This window comes from Cebidichthys violaceus, unplaced genomic scaffold (assembly GCF_023349555.1).
Source record: "Cebidichthys violaceus isolate CVI_PGR_0920_01 unplaced genomic scaffold, fCebVio1.0.p SCAF_11, whole genome shotgun sequence".
Lineage (NCBI taxonomy): Eukaryota > Metazoa > Chordata > Actinopteri > Perciformes > Stichaeidae > Cebidichthys > Cebidichthys violaceus.
This window is the reverse complement of record NW_027176274.1, coordinates 8,205,497-8,225,338: the sequence shown is the minus strand read 5'-3', so window position 1 is coordinate 8,225,338 and position 19,842 is coordinate 8,205,497. Positions and strand designations below refer to the sequence as shown.

Genomic DNA, 19,842 nt, shown 5'->3' with positions numbered 1-19,842 from the left:
ATTATATATGCCTTATAAAATATGTGTCACATATGTATATTAAGCTATTGTTGGAGAGACTATTTAAAGATCTATTTTTAGAAAATAATGTAAACTATTACTATTTTTCAGCAACTCTGAGCATACAATTTGTATTTGAAACATAAAGTTGTTGTTTTTAAACCCCAACTGCTGTTTTTTGTTTTGGTTGCAACGAATTCAGAAGAGCTCATTACTAATAACTGATTCAATTAGATTATATTTTTACTCTATAGTAAAGTCCCTCTTTAGTTACATCATGCTTGTTCTGATAGAGAGGCCCTGGCTGTCTTTATTCAGAAGCATCATTGAGGGCTAGCAGCTGATAAGCATCTGTTACATGTTGATACATAAACAGTCATAAGAGTGAGTGATCAGTGTAAATGGTGATGCATCTCAACAGCTGGAACAATGTGAATGGAGAATGAATAGCTGTGGTCAAAGGGTGGGCTGCTGGTTGGTTTCAGTACCAAGGACAGCAGCCCACAGCAACAGCTCCTCTCTCCTCCTCATGATGCCCGAATGCTTTCTTTCTTTTCCAGAACGGTGTTAGTCCTTGTAAACAGCACACCCTGATGGATGCTTCAGTATTTGCATCCAGAGAGCAAAATCTGCAGAACAGAATTCAGCACATAGAAAGACACTTAAATCAATAAGCAAAAGGAGATTCTACAGAATCTTTAATATTATTGGTCAGTTAGGTACAGGAAAAACCTTTTTGTTGTATCCCATAGCTCTTTACAGGAGACGTCATCATTCAAATAGACAAATACCCACAAAACCAGACTTCAGGTGAAACACTCGCCAAGTTACACGTTTAAAAATAAGAATACGACAATGATTGGTTTTCCAGGTGTGCAGGTGATGTTCTCACATGGGAGGCTTTTTATATTCATATTCATGCACATCTCAAGTGGTTGAAGTCTGGTGGCGTGAAGCTTTTCTCTATGTGTCCCGTCTCCATGTAATCATGTTTAGGCCTGTTGGGACCACGATACCCTGGCAACATTTTGAGGCAAGGCTGATGGAAAACCAGCAATCATAATCAGGACAGATTTGAGAGGGAATGGTGAAAAAACACATTTCATATATAACTGCCCACCATACCTCTTACTAAGATGAACAAATAAATAACAATAAATAAAAAAAAACATGTTTCAGCTGCCTCAAAAGTGACCCAAGTATCATTGTCTTAAATTAAGGGTGTTCACACAACAACACATGGGAAGTCAGCATGCTCACAGTAACTCACATACAGATATGAATGTCTTTATAGAATATGTATCTGTCATCACAGCTTGGCAAAATTACACTTATACACAACAAATGCACAATAACACCTGGAACCATAATACCAGCCAGTGGAAAAAGACCCACATATGTTTGAGTTGTCTTTGTCCAGTCAGAAAAAACCTACTGTAAAACGAACGACCTCATCCCCAGGTAGGTGGTGGTGATATCGTCCAATAACAGTTGCCTATAGATAAAGAATTTATGTTTCCCAACAACCCGTAAACACGCACACATACAATCGCACACAACCATTTTCTCACACTCTTATTACATGTTAATAACATTATGAGAAATGTCAATCTTCTGAGTCAGTGACTGAATGAATGTGAGATAATTACCTACAGTAAGCGGCTATGTTGAGAGCAGTGAACCTGACAGAAGTACAAAACACTCCATAACATCCTACAGGAAGTTGGCAATTATGTTGACATAGTTACATTAGGCTATATGTAATCATTGCTTGGCAGCATACAAAAATAAAAGAAGTTGCTCTGGTGCATATTCTGAATCATCTGCATTGGAGTTAAGTCGTCTCTATGCAAACGGAAGGAATTGTTTTCGGCACATTTTTCAAAAACGAATGAGGCCGGCTCAGTTATTATATATTTGATTAGCATTAAGGTGTAACCATATCTGCCTAACTATTATACTACCAGTAGCAGCGTCTCACTGTTGTGGTTTGGTGGCTAGCTTTTTAGCGAGCCTGGCTAATGCATATTTTGAATCCCTTGTGAAAAAAAAAAAAAAAAGATTTTTTTACATGCCCACTCCACACAACTTCACACAATTTTAAACAACAAGGAATAAAAAAAACCTGACTGTCGAAGAAGAAGACAGTCGAGTGTTTTTCTACTCTATAGGACTCTGATCAGTATTTCTATTTGGATTTTTAAAGCATTTCTATATTGAATTCCTGCTGTCTTAAACTTGGTTGGTGTCAGATGACCAGTTAAATGCATATGCATTTATTTGGATTTTTAACAAGAGGTTCATGCTATTATACCACTATTGAACCTAAACCAATACAACATCTAGAGGCCCATGTTTCAATGTTTCACAGGTAGGTAATAAAAGTAGAAATCAAAGATGGTCTGGATGAGTCCAACAGGCATAGGGTCAGTAAGTCGAGTGATTGTGGATCGGCAAATACTGGCACCAAAACTGACACACTCCAAGCAAGCCACCCAGCCACCAAATAAGCAAAATGGGCACAGGTGAGGAAACCTGCATGCCCTAGGAAAACAACGACACTTGATGGCTACACATGTGGCTAAAACAAACTGTTGACAAAAATAGAGATTTGTTTCAAAAACCCACTTGAACATGAGAAGATGGCATCTGCCTCAACAACACTAGTGAGTGGCTAACTTCAAGACCAGTTGTTGATGAGATTGCTAATTTTGTTGTGTTTACTGAAATTCCTCACTGTTTATGTGCTGTCTGGCTGATTAGGTGCTGATTTTGTACCTCATGTGTTCAAAGGTCGTCTCTCAGTTTGACCGGGGGGGGGGGGGGGTGTTTGCCAGCTAGGTGTTGGTTTTACTTTTTCAGTGTGTCTACTGGGTGAATGTTTCTACACATACTGAGGACTCTTTCCTGTCAGCCTGCTTTTACTAAATAGATGAACAAAAGCATGTCTCAAAACAGATTTTCTCTGTAATGGTGGTGAAATATGCCGTGGCAAAGTTTATGAGTAGACACGGATAAGAATAAAACATTATAATGCAGGTGAAAATGTAGCCATTGCAGAGGCACCTGTTCCTGCATCTATCCTGCCTGATCAGGATACTCTTATCAATTCCTTCGGTATGGAGAAGCAGGACAACAAAGAGTGGGACCTGTGAAATGGCTACATCTGTGGTTGTAAATGTTGACAGAAATCCACAGAAATGCCAAGATCCACTTTTAGCACAGTGTAGCAGATCTTAGAAATGCATGATTTCAGCCAGGGCTGTGACAGCTCTGCTTCTATGGCCAAAGTCCTAGTAAAGAGACAATATCAGGGCAAGGGAGGGAAGGAAGGATTGAGGCAAGAGGAAGAGAGACATGAAGAAGGGAGCTGGAATGACGTCCTGTCCACCTCTTTCACAGCCTCTGAGTGAAGTTCTCTGGGAATACTCCTTTAGCGGCCTTTTCTTTATTCTGCAGCCAGTCATCCTGCTTCATTCCCATCAGCCAGCCATCATCCTAAAAACACAGACATGCAAATAAAGACACTGTCACTGTGACACCACAGCACATAACTCTGTGTGTGTGTGTGTGTGTGTGTGTGTGTGTGTGTACCTGTTCGTCAGGGTTATCAAAGGTGATTACAAGCACCACATCACCAGTCTTCATCTCCAGTTCATCTGTGTCGTTGGCAGCATAATCATGCATCACCTGGAGCTATAATCACATAACAAGTAACATGAATATCCATATATATATATATACAGTACAATATATATTTGGGTTAAGAAGTAGATGCTTAGCTTAGATGATTTTTTTTTTTTATTCTGTGTCCTGTTTTACCTTGAACAAGAAGCCAGGTGGCAATTCTTCAGGCTCTGATGCTACCTCTGTTGATTCTGTTGCTACTTCAGGCGTCTGAAAATACAGAAGCTCCATTTAATGACATGGTACACAGTGAATTTTTAAAAATCTTTTAAAGAAACATAATTTAGCCATGAAAGTTATTTTTTTTCCCTTAAGAGCATGATTTAACAATAATCTGCCACAGAATTTTCTATAAAAGACTAACTATTTCATAACCAAAGAAAATGAATACTTGGTTTTAGAAAATGCTTAAAGTCCAGTACAACAAAATACATTTTCAATTAAATTCATGTTATCTCACAATATTACAGTGTTGTTAAGAACATTTCTTTGTTTTAGACAAAAGATTATGTGATAAAATGGATTCTTTCTAGAAAATGGGAATAAACATGATGCCATATAGTCACCTAAAACATAATCATGAAACATTTGGGGTTGTGTAAGCTCTTGATTGTATAATACATATGTATACTATTACAATATATAATATTACAATAGTATACATACTATAATTACAATAATACATCATTATATTGATAACTCTAATTAAGCAATACAAAGCACATTATTGTGCAATACAGTTATTGCATGTCATAGTAGTTCATCTTGCAGGTTACCTCCTCTGTTGGTGCTTCTTCCTCTGGTGCTGCAGCAGCTGCTGCAGACTCACCCTGGGAGCAGAGAGACATAGAAGAAGAACAGAGAGAGGTCAGAGAATGAGACAGATGAAAGATAAAATAAGGAGGGGGGAAGAATGGAAGAAAGAAGAGCAGACAGACAAGACAAAGACGGACAAGAAGACAAGCTGCACAGCCTACATAGCAAAGTCAAGGCTAATTCAAGCAAGTATGTTGAATAGTTAGTAAGCATGGCCACTAATGCACAGTTCCCATATACTGTAGGTATAGCTTTTGCACAGCACACTATGTGCGTGTATTTCTGTTTAACAGTGACTGGGATTAGTTGTGTATATTGAGAAGTAGATGGCTATACACTTTCCCTCAGCAATTCATTTCCAGCTTTCCCTTTGTGCCACAGTAATGCATCCATGCTGCTGGTCCGAATGCATCCTAAATCTTTCCCATCTCAAGATTTATCCGTTTCTCCAGTTTTCAGTCACAATGCATCTCCCTATCATCTGTTTCTTTCCAGTACCTCATGCTCAAATCTCCTCCTCAAAAATCGATGCATCCACCATTTTCGTCCAGATGCATCTCTCCATTTTTTCTCTCTCCTCGGTTACCTGACCCTCTTCATCATCCAACGTAGCAGCGGCAGCTGGTGTGGTGTCTTCCTCATCGACTTCAGCTGCAGGTGTTTCATCCTCAGGGGCAGGCACCTCAGGGGCCGGCACCTCTGTGACCGGCTGGCCCCCATCATCGCCCCAGTCCTCCTGGGCTTCAGCCTCGGGATCGTAATGAACCTGCTGGACCTCATCATCCCCCCCCCCCTCCTGAACCGGAGCCACAGGGTCATAGCGAACCGGTAGGGCTCCGTCATCCCCCCAGCCTTCTGTGGCAGCTGCTATGGGGTCGTAGCGGATAGGCTGTGAACCATCATCACCCCAGGCGTCTGCAGCAGCAGCCATAGGGTCATAGTTCTGCTGGGTGTCCTCTTCCTGGGTACCACTGTCCTCATGCTGAGGGGCAAGGGTTACGTTTCAAGGAGTCAGAGGTAAAAACAGATATTTTACCTTTTGGGTATTATAAGGGATTCATAAAGCAAATGGTTAAGGGAATATTAAGGGACACAAAGGAGAGGTATAAGAGATATTTAAGGCCAGATTCAAGGACTCAGCATTACAATAGACAAAAGGGCATTTGGGGATATGTCCAACGTATGAACAAAACAGTGGGCTATGGAAAGCTAAAATATTTTTAATGGACAAGGGATTAGGAAGGTATTGAAGAGGCACTAGTTTTGTGCATAAGGGTTGTATTATGAGAATGGCGGGTAAGGTATTCAAAAAGTAAGTGAGTTCAAGACCATACACGTGATTTTGTATGCTTTAGCCCGTTAACTAAAACATGTGTTTGCTATATCTTAAGCTAACATTATTATATCAAGAAACATTTTTTGATTAAGGATTACAATGACAGTCGGCCGGCTACTTTAGTCTAAAATAAAATATCTTAAAGATGCAGTTCACCCCAAAAAGTACAAATTTTTCCTCTTACCCCCAATGCCATTAATCCCTCTAGTTTGCTTTAGTGTGAGGTGTACTACTAGGAAGTTTACAGTTTTGCCACAGAGGACACCAGCTAGTCATCAGTTAGCATTGCCAGTGTGAGCATGTTGGCATAGTGCATTTCACCCAAAGCACCACGGTTGGCAGTATTTTTTCAAATGCCTGATTAGTAAAAGGGCTAAAACCTGCAAAACCACAGAAAGGGATTTGAACATGGATGAGGGTTTGGGGAGATGGCATCAATCACTATTTACATTAAGTGTATTTGTAGTATTTAAGGGAAAATGGAAGAGTTTTGCAAAATATGCATAGAAACGGGCCATGAAAGATCGGTTGGGATGGGAGGAGTTCAGCAGCAAGTCATCATCACGATCATCATCATCATAAGACCCAAGAAGATTGATGTAGAAGGTTGAACCTTTACAGAGAAGGTTTCAGATAAAACTAAAAGACACATGAAGAAAAGGAAGGGTGGCAGCAGAAGACGGAAACGCAAAACTCAGCCTTTTCCCATCAGAAAATAGATGTCGGATCTTCTGCGTGTAGTTTGCAAGCATAGTTTTAATTCCCACGGCTATGTTCAGATGGAGAAAGAGGAAGGAAGCTATGTAAAAGCAGAAGTGTCGTTCCTTTTCTGAGCTATCACTGTTTTGCCTCAAGCTCTAATACAGCAGAACTGTATGATTGTTGAGACACATCTCTCTTACAGTGATAGGGATGAACAAAAAGGTTATTTAATGGGAGATAGTGGGCAACTTCACAAAGCCTTGTAGGCTTTGTGAAGTTGCCCACTATCTCTCATTAGTAAACCGGTCTCATTTCCATGAAACAATCCACTGAAAACATGAGCAACTTCACTCAACTTTCAGAACAAAACTGTTCCCTGTGCGTCACATGGAGCTAACATGTGAAGGTTACATGTTCTCTCAGTGCAACATGTGAACATACAGGGATAGGAGGGAAACAGAAGGAAAGGCGGTTGATTCAGTTACAAATTTTGTAGTTTTTATTTCCATTTACGATTAAATCTATGCTAAAAAAAAGTTTGTACGTTTATCTTTTATGGATGTCAGTGTTACAGTACAATCAACCCTATGTGTTTTGGGTCTACTGAGGCCTACGCTGTTTATCATCAATATACTGTGCATCTGTAGGGTAGAACAGAGAGATGCCTCTTAAGAGAGGATTGCATATCATACACCATTCATATTTATTCAATATATATAACAGTGTAAAATGCCAATTTGAAACTGAATTGACCAACGCTCATTCCCAAGTTCTATTTGTGCTGTATAACAATCTCTTCAGTGTTTAGTGTTACCACATCAAGCACTGCAGACACAAAGACAACGCACAAACAGATTTGAGATGGACAAATGAAAGAGATCCATTTATGGAAAAGCTTGTAAATATGCAGCAATGGCCGTTATAGAAGTCCCTACCCAGCATGCCCTGGGTGGGGCTTGTATAATGACTATTTGGGTAGTAGTAAGCAACAACAAATGACTTGATGGTTACTATGAACATAAATAAGAATATTCTGATGAGGATGATGATCATAATGATAATTCAATATTTGTACACATTAAATAACGTATTACAATGAGGTTGATATGCTTACCCATGAGTCCCAGTTTGCAGGCTGTGGAAACAAGAGGAAACAGAGTGAGGAGACAGAACTAAACTCTTTACGAAGCTCTTGTTTTCACTCATTGCATTCAATAAGAACTTTCCAGTGCAGGTCCCATGCTCTAAACCTACAAACCCATAGCAGTAGATCTCCAGCAGAAGAAGAGTATAGGCAACAAGTCTGAAGTACTAAATGATGTAAGTCTGAAGAGGTGACCACTCTCATATGTTTTTTTGCACAGAGTGAGTGGAATGTAGGAGGAAGGTGCACAGCAAAACACAAATGTTGATTCTAAGGATTAATTTAATTTTGCAATTAGCCTCAAAAGATTTCAATATTTTCAGTCAGAATCCACACAATCCCCCTTAACCATGTAAAATGTCACTTTCACCAGAGTATCTTGACACAAATGATGACGCAAAAATCCTATCAATGAGGCAAGTGACAACTGTTAGCAGATAAATCAAAACTAAGAAAAGCTGATTTTCATTTGATGTTTCAAATGTTCAATGCATCTGTACTAAAGAAGACGTCCCTTAGCCCCTGATGACAAAAAAATAGAATATGTGACAAGACTGCAGTGAATTATCAACATTTAAGTGGGTACTAAGGAAGGTTACGATATTGTAACTGTAGCTCTATAAGCACAGGCGGAGCCCTCTACTGGACTCTATGGGTACAGTGGGTGGAGCCTATGCTCTATGACCATGAACACATGAACTTCATTAAGGAGTTTTGAAGAGCAGAGTTTGGGGATTTAAATATCACTAATCCCACAGGCCTCCAGATCGCCTCTAAGAACACTTGAAGCATGATAAAATATGTTTAAATGTGTTTGTTTTCTGTTAGTGTTGTAATGCTGTATATTGTCTGGTAACTGGTAATAACTTACTTCACTACAGAGTAAAACATCAGATCTAAACTATGTCATCTTTTCTCTACATTTTCTGTCAGGATTGAGGTTACCCAACATGCTCAGATAAAGTAAGGACAACGCTATGACATACAAGTATCTTAAACTACGTTCTGCTGCACAGTTCTGAAGAGAAAGAAGTAGAAGCAGAGCAGGGTGTTACTCTTCACTCCATGCCATGAGCGATCTGTGGATAGTGCTGAAGCAGGAAGTAGTGGTCACTAAAAGCAGGTTTCTACAGATCATCATGCCAATCATCCACCTCTTGTTTAGGTAAATTGGAAAGAAACACAGCGGGTAACACCTCAAACCTTGCCAAGCTTATCAAGCTATTTTATTTTTATATCCAGACTCATCAAGCTTGTTTTTATATATTTAGTCAAACCACTGCACTGGCAACTGGAAATTATGTTGCTGTTCCCCAGTATTACAAATTGATGGCATAGTTCTTTTGAACTTAAATATCATGAAAATAATTCAAAGCTTTTCTGAATAAAATATAAAATAACTTGTGAAGCTTGACATTTCTTGCAGTAGAGGGTCTCTCTATGGTCTATATGTTCATGCCATGAATCATCCACCTGTGTGACCGTGGAGGCTTTGGTTGCTGCACTGAAAGAGTCCAGGTCCATGTCCAACAGGCTGCTCACTGCAGGACTGTCAAACTGATAACAACAGGAATAGGAGGGCTCATTGACTAACTGGGCACAATAGAGGGTCAAGGAACAGAATAGAATAGAATAGAACAATAGAACAGAATAGAATAGAACAGAATAGAATAGAACAGAATAGAATAGGAGAAGTAGGAAGAGGGGCAGGCCAGGCGAAGAAATACTTAAAGGCTCTGACCAGTGCAGGAAAGTGGGAAGTTAAAGAGCTGTGGCTGTTTGTGGACAGCAGCGGTTGACTAACCTCTGTAGGGGAGGTGACGTTGATATCAGGAGTAGCTGCAGCATCAAACAGGCTGATGATGTTCTCAGTTTTCATCTCCTTACATGGGGTCACCTTAGGTGGAGGAGGCACTGCGGGCCTTAGCTAGAAGAGCAAAAGAAGCATGGTGACAAAGTTGTGCCTCAAGACAAGTGAATATAAATTCAAAGACAGAAGTAATATCAGAATTATGCCTTCAGTCTGCATTTTAAAAAACAAATGTCTATAAATGTATTTATTCCAAAGTTAATGGATGACGAACTCAAACTCAGATGACAAAATAGACATTTTGGCAAAGATGTAACTGATTATGTGATGGCTAGCCAGCATTATTGTCATCAGTCACACCTGTGTGGAGTCATAATACAGACGATACTCTAAACACAGAGACAGCCTGAGAGAGTGTGTTTACCTTGGATGGAGATTTGGGGATTGGCGGTGGTCCTCCTGGCCTCAGAGTGTGGTTAGATGCTTCTTTTACACTCACACTGAGTGAATGAGAGAGAGACAGATGGAGGGCAAAACAAAGATACAGACGGATTACAGAGACAGTAACAAGGATGGCAAACAATGTGAGAGAAAGGTCAAAGGCTAAAAAGTGCAGCTAAAAGCTAACACAACTTGAGAAGTTACGAGGCATGCTCTACAAGAGTCCAAGAGCTGTCATGCAAGAAAAGAAAGTCTTCCGTCCCTCCATTCCTCTCCTTTTCCTCCCTTTATCCCATGCAAGCAGGCTTTTTGTCTGTGCCTCCAGTAAATCCTCACAAGCGAGCAGTGGTAGAGGCATTCCCTTTAATAGAGACGATTTTCTAAAGCTGACAAAAGCAGCCCCAAATCTGTAGATATTTTGAGGGTTGGAAAACCTAAGATGTATTGCTGGACCAGGAAATTTTGTAAATTGGTGGTGTAAGAGGAAGAAAGAGGTCATTCTCTGAAAACTCAAGCACTACATCACCAAGACTGAAAGTGGAGGGGGGTGGGCAATAGCTTGAGGCTTATAGTGTGTCAGCAGGTTTTTGTTAATATACTGTATAATTTGTTCAGGATTATGCACCACTAAAGCAATCAGCTGAGGTAGAAAATCGGTATAGATTACACACAGAAGGGGAATAACAGGGAGTTAATAGGGGCTCATTAATGTCCTGCAGCCCCCTAGTGAATCCATGTAAATTATACCACTATGTACCTCACGCTTTGGGTTGTATTGTTATGCAACAGTCTTGCCTGGTGGAGCGTTAAACATGCAGTTTTGCTCAACTCTCTAATATATCTGCAGCTCTGGGAGCAAAGCTCTCTTTTTCGGAGTGTCTGTGAATTCACTTGCACAACCAAGCACTAGCTCGTCCTTAAATCTCCCAAGCCTGCAGACTGACTGACAGACAGACAGCTGGACAGACAGGTCAGTTGGACAGACAGACAAGAGTTGTGTCACCATGGTTACCACAGTTGCTGCCGGTTACCTCCTATTTGTTCCTGACGATGAGGCGCCGCCGGTACCTGTTGTTCTGAAAGGGGGGGTTCAGGGTTGGCTCCAGGTTAATGCATGCCATTGTGTTTGTCTGTTCCTGTAGCTTAACATGTTTGGATAAGTACGTTTGTTGTGTTTTTCTTTCCTCTTGGCTTGCAGCAAACTCATAAGGAAAAGAAAATGTAAAATTACCTTCCCACTTAATTTACTGCCATTTCAACTTCTGATGCAGCACACTACATCAAGCACAATGAATCGTGTGCTCTTAAGTGGTTCAAACCTTTGCAAAAGGTTAAAATGACCAACAGCAGCAATTGATTTAGGAGGCATTTTGAAAATGATTCCCAGGATGTTTTTCAGGTAGACCAGGATTTTTTTTTTGATTTTTTAGAATCCAGGTTACTGGATTTTGTCCTGAGTGGAATATTAACAACATAACCCAGTTCTTTTGAGTAGTGTATCACACATCTTTGATGTTAAAATAATATGTATTGACACTAACCTGCTTGTTTGCTGCGTGTCTGTACTCTCCAATTTCTCCAAGATGTCATACAAATCCTGATCCAACTGCAGAGGGGGAAAGAAGGGGTGTTGGATATTATACCTAAAACTAATTGCATTACATCATCATCATCATCATCATCATCCTACATTGTTTTGGCACAATATATGTGCATTCAATGACAGAAGTTATTACATTGTGTTTGGTGTTCCTCTTGGTCTCTAATATAATCAAAGTACTGGCAAGTGTGTCCGTCTTCTGTGGCTCGTTTGTATCATCATGTCCAAATTCAGATTGACGGTATTTAAAATCTCTCAAGCTAATACAGAGGATAATCTCTCTGTAGTCAGTACCAATGTCCTACTGTTGATTTACACGGAAACATTTTAAATAAATGAACTACAATTGACATTGCGTGGCATCAAGATGTTTTTTTTTTAGATTCAGTTATTGATGAGGTTAAAACCGGCATTGTTGACATTTTCCATCACCCGTTACCTGACACCCTGTGTCGATTTGTTTTGTCTGCCCTTTATCTAAATTCAGCATTAACGGAGGTCTATACACGACACTCACCCGTCCAATTTCCTTGTGAAACTTCTCCTCGAAACCAGCCAAACTCTGAAAGGTGCTGACGTAAAACCCAACACGACTAGAAAGGGCAGAGAAGAGAAAGAGAGACAGCATTGACTGCATTACTGGCTTGACTTAATATAACATCCTGTGATGGCATACAATGTAGCGCGGATGTAAGTGAAACGTAATTACAGCGTCCATCCACCAAGAGGAAATCATTTCCACAAACACATACACACCTGTTCCAGAGTGAAGGTAATTCCTCTTGCAAGTCAATATTAATCTCCTCAAACACCTTCTGGGCTCTCTCCAGCTCATCCTCAGCCTGAAACACACACACACACACACACACACACACACAATGTGTTGGTTAAAGGTATTGGGGCATGTCTGTGAGTCTGCGTGCGTTGTTGAAAAATAGCATGCTGCATGTAGCAGTGCTAACATCCTCCTAACAACACTTGTGATTGTGCTTCAAAACGTTTTTTCTGCAGTTGTTCTGTTGTTGCCAATTTTCATTTTTGCATTCGTTAGACATTCGACAGCGGCAAGTGGCAGTGAACATGGGCAGAAAAAGAGAGCGATGAAATGCTCCTTATCATTGTTCCATAGTCAACAGACCTCGCAGGAAGTGCAGAAAGATGATTGTGTACCTGGTTTCTGGACAGACTGCTCTGGGCCACATTGTGTGCGGACAAGATACCCTGAGCCCAGCCTGGAGTGGCCCTCTCCAACAAAGAGGAGGGCTGGAGGAGAGAGTGAGAATACGACAAATAAAACACATTATTTATGTGACGTAAATGACGTCATAATTAGAGTGACACTGCTTTTGTGTCAAAATGTTTTGAATTTGTTTTACCTTGGTAATTTTAATGCCCCCGTCCTTTTTCTTGGTCTTGTGTGTGGTGGCATAGTTGTGCCTGGCACTGTCGTAATCGACCAGCTTCCTGTCCCTCTTAGCTATACGTGCCTGGACAAAAAGAGGACAAGTATTTGTAATATTCAGTGTTTCCATCTGCAGGGTTGAAGGTTGCTTTTCTGTAGTATGATTATTGAAACTTCAGTAAGATGTGTAGGAAAGCCTGGCTGCCACTGCATGAACACTAAATGATAATCATTTTTGGTCATGGTTGCTACTGGTTTCTATGACCACACAGCTTACCTTGATATCAGGGAACTGGCCCAGGTAAGTATCCATGGAGATCAGAGCATGATCGACCAACTTTTGGTGGTAGTCAGTCCACAGCACATCACAGTCCTACGGCATGGATGAAGATAACAGTACCACACATAATCACAATTACAGATTTGATATTACAAATTGCTTGTGATGCTTGTTTCACTGCAACCTATGCTGCTTCCCAGACGCATTTCTTCACCACTTCTGAGTTAATTCCTTTAGCGCCGCAGTTATGCCTTCGCTCATGATCTTGAATCTAAATTAAGAATACACTGAAACCCTTTTAACTGATTGCCATATTTGTTTTGCAGCTATAACTTGTAGTAGTTTTGTCACATAAGAACCATTAAACCAAAATTATCTTCAAGAGTAATATACTTAATGCAGTCGGAGGAAATTCCAAAGAGCTAATCAACATCTCTCACAAGAAATGTTAATGTAGAATTTGGACGATTCTGCCAAGAGGACACAGCTTTGCAGACCCTGTGAAAAATAGCTGCTGTGATGCATAAGCTAATCAGGAGCCAAGCACACACACACACACACACATGCACACACGCACACACACACACACACACACACACACACACACACACACACACACACACACACACACACTCAACTAATCAACTAATATACAAACTATAAACTGAAGTGGTTCTGACCTCTATATGGAAACCAGTTTGTCCGAAAACTCCCACACATGCAGGCAATCTCTGCATTTAAAACTCATTCATGAAAAGGGTTTCTGACCTCCACAATAGAATCCACTTCGTCCTTGCCGTACCACTCCGGTTCATACATGTCATTCAAACATGCCTGCACGTTCTTGGAGGACTCGTGCATGGCTGAGGACAAACACATATTCCACATTAGTGGAACATTGCCGGATACTTGCAGGTTATGGTGTGTATTTACACATCCACAACTGTGTGTTTGCATGTTCAACTTTGTACGTGCAAAGTTTGAATGTGTAAAGGTTTGTGCGTGTCACCTTTCACTGCCTCCAGGTATGCCCTAAGGTCCCTTTGCAGTTTGCTGCCTTCAGTCTGGGAGGTGAAACACAAAACATGGGGCTTAGAACCCAAAACTAACGAGTATGAGGAGAAACGTTCACAGCCTGTTTAGCCAGAACATATTTACAGTTGTGACCAAAAAAGTCTGGCAAGCTGTGTCTTTTTTTAAGTATGCGGTAATCAGTCAATATAGCATTATTGATTTCTGGGCAAATTAGAAATATGACTCTGCCGTACAACATAGTGCCATTCATTGGACTGTACTCACATATTGTTTGTTGAAGTTGATCACTCCCTCCTCAAAAGCAACATCTTTGGTCTCGTCGGCTTTGCCAAGCTTCTGAAGAACCTGTCAGTTAAACACATCATAGCATTACTGACAATACCAAAGGTTAGGTTAGCAATTGATTGTGTTCAGTAATAGACAGAGGACGGGGACATGTTCCCTAAAAGACACGTCACCTGTTTCATTGTCTTTTAGATCAAATATGATTTCTCTGCATTCATGGGTAAAAATAATTGGTTGCAAAAGCAATATATAACACAGTGTATAGGCATTGTTAAAAAAGAGCAATCGGAACGCACATGAAACAAATACTGTTTAACCTAATGTTAAGTAAATAAAGAGATAAAGAGATAAGTCACATTGGCTGTATAAAATGCTTATATGGATTATACAATATTTCCATATAAAGTCATATAGGCTGACATGTTGTCAATTCAGTAACTCCACACATATTTAAAGCAAACTGGATTTACAAGAGCACCATTATCTGTTTTCTCTCTGCCACTCTTCTGTTTATGATGCATTATGATAGACAAATAGCGCCCCCTGCCATGTATTCCGAGCACAACGCGCAGGTTTCATGAACGCAGACTAGGCCTAGACCTATATCTATTTCAGCATGGGCAATAATTATCATCATAGTGTTGGAAAAATGTAAGAGAGTTTCAGCAGTTACCATTTATGTGACAAACACTCACATTGAAACATTGAAATAGCCAGATTGTAATTCAGAATGCCAGAAACACATCCGTCGTCGGCTAAATTATGAGTAGGCTTAGATCTCAGTGCAATATGCACGTGCCCGCTGCATGACATTGACCACGGTAACGATGTGTTTGAAGTGGGCATCCCCATCCCCAAATAGGCCGTCGGCATCCCTGCACTTATTATGATGATGTCGTGATGCGACACTTCGCCTTGGTGGAGGATGGATGTGGCACTGCTGCTTAGTGGCTTGTAGGCCCGGATGATAATTCCCCACACCGTTCCCCATTAACCCGTTTGGCGAGCAGCTCTTACCTTTTCTTGGGCTCTCGTCAGTTTCTTCTGAACGTTGCTGGCCACTTTCCCTGCGGTCAGCCCCTTCCCCAAATTCAACTCAGCCATCTTGTAGCGTAGATCTGTCTTTGGATGCGGGGAGGAAGGAAATAAGAGCAATAACGATCGGATGGACCGCTACGGCGACCGTTGAGGCAAATGCATCAATGTCCAGTGGAGAAATAATGGCAATAAATGTAATTATGTGACGTTGTGATGTATCTTTAGGAGGATGTGTATGCAGAAAGCTAACCTGTATTCTCAAATGTTGAGCAGCCGAGTGCGCGTCCGTGACAGAGGAGGATGCTGTCAGAGAGGCTCTTAAAGGCACAGATGCTGCTGCGCGTCCACACAGGACTCTACAGTACTACAGTATACGAGACATCGAGTGGCAAAGCTGCACGTACATTATCAACACGATGTGCTGTTTTAGAATAAAATGCTGCACTTACTATCTTAAAACATGTTCTTTGTTTATCTTTGTCATCTACATTTTAACTTAAAATGATCTTCAGACCTTATGATTATGACGTCGTAAAATCATCAATGTCTCAAAATCCATTCAATAAATATTCAACCGAACATTCAGACTTAGGCCTGCTTCGAAGCATGCGTGTGTTAACGCCTCAAAGCCCCACCTGTCTCAGTCTGATATTATTATTATATTATAGATCACTGAAGTGCAGATCAGTCAAGTGACTCAAGGAATACATGATTTCTAGACACTATGAAGGTATTACGTTTTAAAGATAAAATGCTTTCATTTTTTTTCTGCAGTGCACCTTGGTTTGGAAATAACAGATACAAAATATACCAAATTAACGTTAAGTCAAATTAAACTATTAGAACGAGCCATTGATTGCACAATGTGTATATGATGGAGTAGACTGCTTGACAAGCACTAGCTCTGATACTCTGATAGCGTGTCTTCTCCTGGAGGGTCAACAGCTCGAAGGATACAGTGAACTACATCTGCTGCCAATGTAGACTACAACAGGTCTGATCTGGTGAAGAAGTGTCGCCACAAGGAGCTATCCAGGAGATGGCGCCATTGATACAGCATGTCCACAAACGAACACAGAACTCTTGAGTAAATTCTTACACTTTTTAAAATCTGTCTGTTTTTGCTCAACGGCCACACAAGTGCTGCGGCTCTTAACACGTGTAGCGGGGAATCTGCCAACATCACACAGATCAGGCGGCTGTTCCGAGTGATTATAGTGAATTCAATGAGACCAAGTCTAAACTACAAGTTGGCTGCATGTGTTGCATTCCGTCTCCTGGTGAACAACAACCCACACAATATATATATTTTTAATAATACAATGTACTTTCATATTTATGATTGAAATAAACTACAGCCCTATTGATACAGGTTGCTTGTGCTGGCTGAGAGCTCTCCAAGGTCCTGAACTAACACTGGTGCTGAAGGAAGTAACAGGAAGCAGAACAACCCCCCCCCCACAACATTACACTGGATGTAAATATGTCTGTTGCATAATCTAACATGAGAGACGAGAGCGCGGTTACAACAGACTTGCATGTGAGAGGTTTCAGTATTACACAGTTTTGTCATAATCTGCCAAAACAACCACAAAGACCTTTCGATACAGAAAGAAAATGTCAAATAAGGCATGGTGTTTCGTAAATAACACTTTTTAAAACCACCTCTTACATTTGCATTGGATTGTGGTGACAGTAAAGCAGTCTGTTTTCCTTGTAAATGACATACTGCCCCCCCCACCCTACCCCCCTCTCCTCTTTCTTCTTCCTCTCCACTTTCTCCCTCTCCTCCTCCCTTCTTCCCTTTCCCTCATCTTTCCCTTCGCCGTCTCTTTATCCCCGACAATAACAACATTTGGCCACGAGTCACCAAGCCCATTCGTTCACGTATCCACATGAATAGCTCCTCTCCACCACCCCCTCTCGTGCTGCGGGAATGGTTTAACCCGTTACCCACAGTGAGCGAGACAAGAGAGCACAAAGGAAGCACACACACTGGGTCGAGTAAGGAGGGATATAATAGGAAAGCATGATGTAAACACGGAATAAAAACCGCAAGGCAGCATTTCCATTTCCCGTCGCACCGGTCCATTATCGGCGTTCAATATTATATGAGGTACGTCTGTGCAACGACGGCGCGTCTGTCTGGACGGCGGGAGGCAGTAAGTGAGACATTTGTAGCCAAGAGGAGTTGAGCATTGTTTCATTCTCGCTTCAGGCTTTTCTGGAGTTGCTCGCTGTCTTTTTTTGTTGTTGTTTTGACCCGAGCCCGGTTGGTTCACTGAGATCATGCTGTTGTGTGTTTCGAACAGACAACTGGAGATTCTCTTCTTATTTTTTTAAAGTCCGTTTTTTTCATTTTTGGACTCGGCGATGACAAAGAAAACACACGCTGATATGTTGCATTTTTTGAGGTGAGTTTTTCTTTATTCACGTCAGTTATGTTATGCTTATAGCATTATAGATATGGTATATATATTATTGAGTCCTAAGTACAAAGACTAAAGTGTAACGTTTTGTTCTGTTATCTCCACCCAACACCTTCATCGAACCACATTTCATACTGATGAAACGGTCCCCGAGAGCTTCTTATGTTGCCCACATCCCCTTATGCCCATCACTGTAATTGCCTTTGAAAATTAGACCCACGGATGACTATCTCCTCTCCTATTGTTTCCCCTCTATTGTTGTCAAACCGCTGCCTCGCGGAACATTTGGTGCTCTTAGACAAGGCGCGAGCTCTTCCAGACCTCTCAACGGTCGCATATCAGTGACAGCCAGATGAATCCTTCATGATGTGTGGCAATTAATAATTGAAAAGACTAAACTCTGAATTTGATACCCGTGTGCATAATTGGTTTGGACAGCGTGTAAACAGTGGGAGCCAAATTGATTTGCACTCGCGGGAAGTCACGTGCACATCCCATTCAAATCTATCTATCTATCTATCTATCTATCTATCTATCTATCTATCTATCTATCTATCTATCTATCTATCTATCTATCTATCTCCCACCTACCTACCTACCTACTGTCATTAGGAGTTTATCCAAAGAACAAACCAGAGACAGAAGGAAAACATGTTGTCTCTCCACCTCCTCTCTTCTTCAGGGTACAGTAATAGCACATGAAACATCTTCATAATTAGTAGTTTGCTTTAGCGAAGAAGAAGTAATTATAGGCAGCAAGCCTGCTGAGCTTACTGTGCAGGCATTTTCTTTTATTGCCTTTGTTAAACATGCAAATGTTGTCTTTCACCCTGCACTGAAATGGAAATGGCGCAGCTTGAACTTGTGTGTTCTCTCTCTCACTCTTCTGCTGTTCAAGATAGCATTATATTCATAAATGGATCAAAACTAAACCATTTGACAGAAAAAGAGTGCAGTGGTGTGCTCCATATGTGTTGGTGCTAATAATGTGTGTGTATGTGTTTGGTACTATATGTGAGGGCATTTGTGAAGAGCTGCGGCGCAAGGAGGAGACACACAAACCAACACAAGAAAACACATGAGAGAGTATGATTATCCTCTTATTTGGCTGGTAGGAGCATCGAATCTCCTTTAGAATTACAGAGGATAAGGGTCATTCTGGCCTTCTCTAGGCATAGTCTGTTAGAAAAGGCAAACTTACATCATTGAGCTGGATTTCTCCTGAGAAATAATGATTGATTCTGAGGTTGTGCAGTATTTGAATAGAGGATGCAGAGAAAAAGTCGCCATGGGAAAAAGCATGAATGAGATATAGTGTTAAGGAACCACTGTGCAGCCAGTTACTGACTGTGCTTTTGTTTAACTGAGTGGTGCACTTGTGTCAACCCACAGACTTTCTTACTCTGTAGAGCTATTCCTTCTTTGAATGGGGCTCTCCGCCAGTTTGTGGTTCATTTCCGTGGGCCGAACTTGAACACGCTCAGAAGGTGGCATAGATCTTCATCATATTTCTTTACCATCATTTATCAGATAATGAGTGGCCAAGCATGCCTTTTTTTTTAGGAACACATATTTACATTCAACCCACAGTGCACCAAGCGTTCTCCTCCTGGCAACTGTGCTGCTTCACTGGAGAGGTCGAGGGTCATGAACCAGGGCACTGTTACACGAGGTAGTGAGCAAAATGAAAGTGTTTAACACTTACTTTCATTCCCAATGATGCCCAAAAGGTCCAGTCGTCTAAATTTCCAGCCAGAACCCAATTCCTCTAATAGGCCCAAGTTATGAACACTGCAGTTATTCTGGTTGACCAGTGCTATTCCTACACTGACTCCTC

At 41.0% G+C, this 19,842-nt stretch overlaps 2 protein-coding genes across 6 annotated transcripts in view; one reads left to right on the top strand and one right to left on the bottom strand.

Moving 5' to 3' along the window:
- Positions 1 to 681: 681 nt before the first annotated feature.
- On the bottom strand, positions 682 to 15,875 carry LOC137866788 (myc box-dependent-interacting protein 1). 4 transcript variants are annotated; one of them, XM_068702937.1, is made up of 20 exons: positions 15,827 to 15,875; positions 15,556 to 15,656; positions 14,518 to 14,598; positions 14,228 to 14,282; positions 13,987 to 14,081; positions 13,216 to 13,311; positions 12,913 to 13,023; positions 12,707 to 12,799; positions 12,293 to 12,378; positions 12,054 to 12,129; positions 11,478 to 11,542; positions 10,968 to 11,012; positions 9,920 to 9,995; positions 9,490 to 9,612; positions 7,656 to 7,676; positions 5,090 to 5,485; positions 4,464 to 4,517; positions 3,823 to 3,897; positions 3,595 to 3,696; positions 682 to 3,498 (listed from the first exon to the last, which is right to left on the bottom strand). In XM_068702937.1, exons 2-20 carry the CDS (start codon positions 15,640 to 15,642, stop codon positions 3,397 to 3,399), a joined length of 1,839 nt encoding a protein of 612 aa, XP_068559038.1. In that variant the 5' UTR covers positions 15,643 to 15,656; positions 15,827 to 15,875; the 3' UTR covers positions 682 to 3,396. The 4 variants fall into 4 exon arrangements, with proteins under 4 accessions (XP_068559038.1, XP_068559029.1, XP_068559057.1 ...); XM_068702928.1 differs by having other exon boundaries at positions 15,556 to 15,660; positions 15,827 to 15,870; XM_068702956.1 differs by lacking the exon at positions 5,090 to 5,485 and having other exon boundaries at positions 15,556 to 15,874.
- A 1,671-nt stretch (positions 15,876 to 17,546) lies between these two features.
- The window catches only part of tmem198aa (transmembrane protein 198aa), a 30,389-nt gene continuing 28,093 nt past the window's right edge, over positions 17,547 to 19,842 (top strand). The window contains exons 1-2 of one of the 2 annotated variants that reach the window (XM_068702915.1): positions 17,547 to 17,692; positions 17,889 to 17,990. The gene's annotated coding sequence lies outside the window, so the exon portion shown is untranslated. Of the gene's footprint in view, positions 17,991 to 19,842 lie in introns of both variants that reach the window. The other variant, XM_068702904.1, reaches the window with a different exon arrangement.

Bases quoted from the DNA above. Each gene is read 5' to 3' on its own strand.
- LOC137866788 (XM_068702937.1), bottom strand. From the start codon at position 15,642: ATGGCTGAGTTGAATTTGGGGAAGGGGCTGACCGCAGGGAAAGTGGCC. The intron at 12,379-12,706 runs GTACACAATCAT...TGTGTGTTTCAG, and splicing joins GCAGTCTGTCCAGAAACCAG to GCTGAGGATGAGCTGGAGAG. The intron at 9,996-10,967 runs GTAACCGGCAGC...TCATTCACTCAG, and splicing joins TCGTCAGGAACAAATAGGAG to TGTGAGTGTAAAAGAAGCAT.